At 41.1% G+C, this 7,500-nt stretch overlaps 1 protein-coding gene across 1 annotated transcript in view; it reads left to right on the forward strand.

Moving 5' to 3' along the window:
• LOC307270430 (E3 ubiquitin-protein ligase HECTD1-like) overlaps positions 1–7,500 on the forward strand; it is a gene marked incomplete at its 5' end in the record, with an annotated part of 21,817 nt that overhangs the window by 9,037 nt on the left and 5,280 nt on the right. The window contains 8 exons of the mRNA XM_080054310.1: positions 1–195; positions 2,300–2,382; positions 2,826–2,953; positions 3,692–3,893; positions 4,360–4,497; positions 5,093–5,401; positions 5,907–6,073; positions 7,280–7,438. The exon at positions 1–195 is cut by the window's left edge and continues 25 nt beyond it. Coding sequence (XP_079910436.1) covers positions 1–195; positions 2,300–2,382; positions 2,826–2,953; positions 3,692–3,893; positions 4,360–4,497; positions 5,093–5,401; positions 5,907–6,073; positions 7,280–7,438 — 1,381 coding nt within the window. The remainder of the gene's footprint in view (positions 196–2,299; positions 2,383–2,825; positions 2,954–3,691; positions 3,894–4,359; positions 4,498–5,092; positions 5,402–5,906; positions 6,074–7,279; positions 7,439–7,500) is intronic.

Below are 7,500 nucleotides of genomic sequence, written 5' to 3' on the forward strand. Positions count from 1 at the left end.
GCAGTCGTTCTGGCGGTTTGAGCCCCAGCCTTTCGACCAATCAGAGCAGTGAGATCCTGGTTGCCCGGGAGATGGCCCAGGCTAAAGCGGGATGCAGTCAGACCGCGTGTGGAGTGGAGGACGTCCTTCAACTGCTTCGGATACTGTACATCATCGGAGGAGACGGGCACTCCAACGCACGGACACTGCAAGAGGGTAAGAAGGGCATATATACACACACACTGCAAGAGGGTAAGGAGGGCATATACACACACACACACACACACACTGCAAGAGGGTAAGAAGGGATATACACACACACACACACACACACTGCAAGAGGGTAAGGAGACAGACACACACACTCACACCTACACACACACGCACACACACGTATTCTATACATCATCGGAGGAGACGGGCACTCCAACGCAAGGACACTGCAAGAGGGTAAGAAGGGGATATATACACACACACACACACACACTGCAAGAGGGTAAGGGGATATATACACACACACTGCAAGAGGGTAAGAAGGGCATATATACACACACACTGCAAGAGGGTAAGGGGATATATACACACACACACTGCAAGAGGGTAAGGGGATATATACTCTCACACTCACACACTCACACACACACACACACACACACACACACACACACTGCAAGAGGGTAAGGAGGGGATATATACACACACACACACTGCAAGAGGGTAAGGGGACAGACAGACAGACACACACACTCACACCTACACACACACGTATTCTAAACATCATCGGAGGAGACGGACACTCTAATGCAAGGACACTGCAAGAGGGTAAGAAGGGGATATATACACACACACACTGCAAGAGGGTAAGGAGGGCATATATACACACACACACACTGCAAGAGGGTAAGAAGGGCATATATACACACACACTGCAAGAGGGTAAGGAGGGGATATATACACACACACTGCAAGAGGGTAAGGGGACAGACAGACACACACACTCACACCTACACACACACGCACACACACGTATTCTATACATCATCGGAGGAGACGGACACTCTAACGCAAGGACACTGCAAGAGGGTAAGGAGACAGACAGACAGACACACACACACACACTGCAAGAGGGTAAGGGGACAGACAGACAGACAGACAGACAGACAGACAGACAGACAGACACACACACACACACTGCAAGAGGGTAAGGGGACAGACAGACAGACAGACAGACACACACACACTGCAAGAGGGTAAGGGGATATATACACACACGCACACACTCACACACACACACACATACACACACACACACACACACACTGCAAGAGGGTAAGGGGGAGATACACTGAGACACACACACACACTGCAAGAGGGTAAGGGGATATATATATATATATACACACGTACACATTGTGTTTTCATCACTTGGGAGGACATTACATAGACTTACATTCATTTCCCGGAGACTTGCTCTAACCCCTAACCCTAACCTTAACATAAACCTAAGTCTACCCTCACCTAAAAGCAAGTCTTCAACCTAAAGTGTAATTATTGCGTACACACACACACACACTGCAAGAGGGTATGGGGAAACACACTGAGACACACACCCACACACGTATTCTATACACCATCGGAGGAGACGGACACTCTAATGCACGCACACTGCAAGAGGGTAAGGGGACGCTCGCTTTCTCTCTCTCTCTCTCTCGCTCGCTCTCTCTAGCTCTCTTGGGAGGGTAAGGGGACATATACACACAATTACAGTTTAAAGGTGCAGTGTGTAATATGACATCATCAAGAAAGTTCTACAAAGTTCTAGAATGCAACACTCCCTGGGTAACCCCACCCCTTTCGAATAATAACAGAAGCTACAGTGGCCTTCAAGGACAAGAACAATTCTAAATTTTAAACAATGCACCTGATGACATTCCAACTATGACACTTTCAAGATGGCGGCACTAGGCCTTGGTCCAAAATATGCAGAAATATGGACATATATGAGACCCTTTCTAAGGGGAAAAATAATAATTCCAAACATTTTTTTCAGCTATTATGCACTAAATTAAATGTACTTATGGCTATTATAATTACTTTCTACAAAAGCTGCTAGGAAATAAAACCCAAAATTCTACACACTGCAGGTTTAAACACTACATGTTTTTAAAGTGAAGAGTGTATGACTTTTCTTCGAACTGTAACAAAAACACAATGTTGTGATAGTTTGCAGATGAACCAGAAATAGGAAATAGTTCTCACGATACACCGGTTTGAATACTTTCTCATGTGCTAACTTTATTTTTATTTCTTTATTTTTTAGACTTTGACGATCTTCAGTTCAACGCGTCTCCAGAAGAATTCACCAGCAAGAAGATCACAACCAAGATCCTTCAACAAATAGAGGTACGGTGTTTATGTGTGTGTGTCTGTCTGTCTGTCTGCCTGTCTCTCCATCTGTCTGTCTGTCTTTCTGTGTGTGTGTGTGTCTGTCTGTCCGTGTGTATGAGTGGGTGCGTGTATTTGTGTCTTTCTGTCTGTCTGCATGTGTGCTTGTGTGTCTTTCTGTCTGTGTGTCTGTCTTAGTGTGCGCAGGGCTGTGTGTTTGTTAGTGTCTGTCTGTCTGTCTCTCTCTCTCTCTCTCTCTCCAACTTTCGCTCTCCGTCTGCCTGCCTGTCTGTCTGCCTGTCTGTCTCTCAATCTTTCTCTCAGTATGTCTGCCTGACTGTCTGTCTTTCTGTCTCTCCATCTGCCTGCCTGTCTCTACATCTGCCTGCCTGTCTGCCTGTCTGCCTGTCTGTCTATAACCATTAGTATACTAACCCCAGTGTATCTCCCTGTCTCTTTAGGAGCCTTTAGCGTTGGCTAGCGGCGCGCTGCCTGACTGGTGTGAGCAGCTGACGGCTAAGTGTCCGTTCCTCATTCCCTTTGAGACGCGACAGCTTTACTTCACCTGCACTGCCTTCGGAGCCTCAAGGTGAGTCCCAACATATATTAATATCACTATATACTGTATACAAGCATATGTGAAATTGTTAACTTATTATCCTTTGTGTTAAATAGTTAATTATTAAATGTTTTACTTTAATTAAAGGCTCCATTGGTTTTAAATGTTTAACTTATCAGGTTTTAGTGCTTCACTGTAAATTAAGTTGTTAATAAAAAAAATATGGGAAAAGTTGTCGATTAACCAAAGGAGAGTTGAATATTTAATGGTAAAATACTGGGAAAAAAATTAACCATTTTTATTAAAGACATTTAATAAAGCCTGAAATGTTGAGTTTAAACTGTTACAATTTCTAAAAATAATTATGTTTTATTAAGTTATAATCTTCTAACTTACTGTATCTTTAGGGCGATGTCATGCCTTAAGCAAATAACAAAAAACTATGAAGACTCTGCTCCCATTTGAATGTTTTCAACCTTTTTACTATTCATTTCCTTTGACCCCTCGTATGTTTCTCACTTATCCTATATATATATATATATATTTTTTTTTTGGGGGGGGGCATTTTTTATGCTTTATTGATAGTGTAGAGACAGAGGTGAAATGGGGCAGAGAGGGGAGTGACATGCAGAGAACGACCGCGGGCTGGAATCGAACCCAGGTCCGCTGCTGGCCGAGGCCCATGGGGGGGACGCCCTACCCACTGAGCTAAGGGCGCCCCCTTAGCCTATAATTTTCTGACTTATCTTACCCCCTCTGCATCTCCAGGGCGATTGTGTGGCTCCAGAACCGTCGTGAGGCGACTATGGAGCGCTCCCGTCCCTCCACCACGGTGAGACGTGACGATCCCGGGGAGTTCAGGGTGGGACGTCTGAAGCACGAGAGGGTGAAGGTGCCACGAGGAGACGCCATGATGGACTGGGCCCAATCTGTTATGATGCTGCACGCGGATAGGAAGTCTGTGCTAGAGGTGGGTGTCTGTCTGTCTGTCTGTCTGTCTGTCTGTCCACATTATTTATTTTTTTCCCCAAATAATTCAGGTCAAAAAAACAAAATTGTCTGTGTGTTCTTGACAATCGAAACACCAAAATTGTTCTATAGAAATCAACTTGGAATGATTTTATTTAGGTGGTTTCAACATAATTCTCATTGTCACCCCTCAATTGATATCTCGAGTATATATAAAAAAAAAGGTTAAATAAATATTTAAGTCTAATCGAGCCTGACCATTTGTATGTGTCCGTGTGTGTGTGGTCTTTGGATTTGAGAACATTATTTATTGATTTGTGTGGCTCTCCCTCCCTCTCCAGGTTGAGTTCCAGGGGATGACATTAAGCTTGTGACCTAACCATCAGTCTCTCTTTGTCTGTCCGTCTGTCCGTCTGTCTGTCTGTCTGTCTGTCTGTGTGTCTGTCTGTCTGTGTGTGTGTCTCCAGGTTGAGTTCCAGGGAGAGGAGGGGACCGGCCTGGGACCCACTCTGGAGTTCTACGCTCTGGTGGCTGCAGAGTTCCAGAGGACGTCTCTGGGCATCTGGCTCTGTGACGACGACTTCCCCGACGACCAGTCACGACAGGTGGGGGACAAATACACTCCATAGAGCCTCTGGTTACTGGTTCATTGACCATGACACAGCACTTTACTGGCCTGGTTCATTCACTGTGACCCCTCAGTTTACTGGTTCATTGATTTTCCTTCATTAACTGTTTAAAAATATCATATTTAATATGCCCATACTAGGGATACGTTACTACTAGTTGGGTAGTAGTTTTGTCCCCACCACTTTTCAAAACAAGAAATGACAGTGCATGTCTACAAACATAAGTGAAAAAATATATTTATTTTATTTATTTATTTTCTTTCAAAGGTTTTTTTATTAAATCACAGAGTAGCAAAGCAACTGCAGGACAATGGATTATAAATGTTTTCCCCTTTTTTCCCCCCCGAACATACCCTTATTTATTTATTTATTTAAAAAAAAAAAAAATAGTTTTTACAATTTAACAATAAAACAAAGACACAGGCATACATTTTATTTTATTACATTTTGTAACTGTTTTTTTAAAGTTACCTTGTGTGTCCTGCTAACAGGCAGACTGATTGAACATTTTTCTTAGTTTTACTTTTTTTTTTTTAAGTAACTTTATATTTGCTGTATTCCTCTCTTCCAGGTGGACCTGGGCGGTGGCCTGAAGCCTCCGGGTTTCTACGTGCAGCGTTCGTGCGGCCTCTTCCCGGCTCCTTTCCCACAGGACAGCGAGGAGCTCGAACGCATCACCAAACTCTTCCACTTCCTGGGCGTGTTCCTGGCTAAATGCATCCAGGACAACCGGCTGGTGGACCTGCCCATCTCTCAGCCCTTCTTCAAGCTGCTGAGCATGGGAGACATCAAGTCCAACATGAGCAAACTACTCTATCAGTCACGCAGCTTCCCACAGGGACTGGACCCTCAACTACAAGCTTTCCTACTGCTGTCAGAGGTAGGGATTTATATGATTTGATTTTTTTTTATTGTATTTTTAACTAAGCAAAAAAAAAATCATACACATAAAAATATTTACAATTGCATTATAATTATTATGATGATGATGATAATATGGAGTGTAGGCATTTTTTTTTTTTTTTTTTTTTACTTTTTTCAAATTTATTTTTTTTCAACCTTTTTTTTTAATAGTTTTAATGCCCTGACATCTATTTAAAATCATATTTTTCAACATATTACCTTTTTGAAGTAGATCGTTTTACTTTTTCACACACACAAAAAAATGCCTTCGATTTTTGTAAAAAAAAAAAATAATAAAAAAATTCTTACAAAATAAAAATGTCTACCTTATATTCCCAAATTTTAATCTGTTTTACAAACTACAAACTACTCCCTAACATCCTCCTGTCCCCTCCCAGGTTATAGTTTTAATCACCCATTACCATTATCACTGCCTTCTAAAATGCAAATGTCACTAAAATGTTGATATTCTCCTCTCCCAGGTGCAGTCGGAGGCGTCTACAGAGGAGTCCCAGGAGACCTACTCTGTGGGGAGTTTTGATGAAGACTCAAAGTCAGAGTTCATCATGGATCCTCCCAAGCCCAAACCTCCAGCCTGGTACCACGGCATCCTCACCTGGGACGACTTCCAGCTGGTCAACCCACACAGGTCAGAGGGGAGAGAGGGACTTTTATTTTTTTATATATATATATACCTTATCTTTTGCGTGTTTGTTCTTGTATGTTTTTTTGTTTTTTCCCCAAAAAATTTAAATACTTTTTTAGCTTTTTTGAAAATATTTATTTATTTATTTAATTTTTTTTTTTTTTGCGTGTTGCAAATCAAATCAAATCAAATCAGTTTTATTTGTATAGCCCAAAATCACAAACACATTTGTCTCAGTGGGCTTTACATTTCATACAATATGATATATGATACAATATGATACAATATGACACCCTGCCCTTACACCCTTAGCTCGGCTGAGAAAAAACTCCCAGTAAAAACCCTTTACCGGGAATAAAAAAAAAAAAAATTGAAGAAATCTCAGGGAGAGTGGACAGAGTAAGGGATCCCTCTCCCAGGACGGACATGCTGCAATAGATGTCATAAGTAGAGAAAAATCACGGAGGAATTTGATCATTGACCAGGTGTTTGTTTTTGTATGCTTTTGTTTTGCGTTTTGCCTAATTTTTTTAATACTTTTTTTTGCGTGTTATAAAAAAAATTACATACTTTATTGCGTGTTTTTTTTTTTTTGTAATTCAAGTTTTTTTATTTAAATTTTCGCTTTGGTGCATGACAGTACAAGGTTACACATTCAGAGACATTTGTTATTACAGTACAATTAAAGTCTTTGCCATTATAAAGAATAGAAACACAAATAAATATTTGTATCTGTAAAATCAGGAGATAACAAGAGCAGCTCTAGGGGCACAATCATATCGGAGTGACTAGAATGGTTATCCATACAACATTCAGGAGCATCATTACATTCCATCAACTTTGTTCACGTTACAGGTTTATCGGTCTGCGTGTTTTTTCTTATTTATTTTTATGCTTTTTATTCACCTTGAGTAAAACCATGGTGATATCAAACAAGGTATTACATTTAGATGCGACTTTTATAAAGCAACCAGACAATCTTGATGTTATAGTTGTAATAGGCGACAGTTGGCAAAGGCAAATACAGGGTTCACAAGGATAAAAAAAAATAAAAATAAAAAATTCAAAACATTATTTAAATTTTTTTCTGATATCAATAAAGTTCCCTAACCCTCCATGTTTTCCACAAAGATACCTACATTTTTTTTGAATTTTTATTAATTTTTTCTCATATGAATGAAACCCCCTAACCCTCCATCTTTCCCTTAGGGCTCGTTTCCTTAAAGAGTTGAAGGAGTTGTCAGTGAAGAGGAGACAGATCCTCTCCAGTAAGAGTCTGTCTGAAGACGAGAAGAACACCAGACTACAAGAACTAATGCTGAGGAACCCACTGGGGTCTGGGCCTTCACTCAGTATAGAAGACCTGGGGTAAGACGTGCACACAGACAGACAGACAGACAGACAGACAAGAGGGCAGACAGTCAGACAGA

The sequence above is a fragment of the Ammodytes marinus genome, assembly GCF_949987685.1.
Source record: "Ammodytes marinus genome assembly, contig: scaffold_168, whole genome shotgun sequence".
Classification (NCBI taxonomy): domain Eukaryota; kingdom Metazoa; phylum Chordata; class Actinopteri; order Uranoscopiformes; family Ammodytidae; genus Ammodytes; species Ammodytes marinus.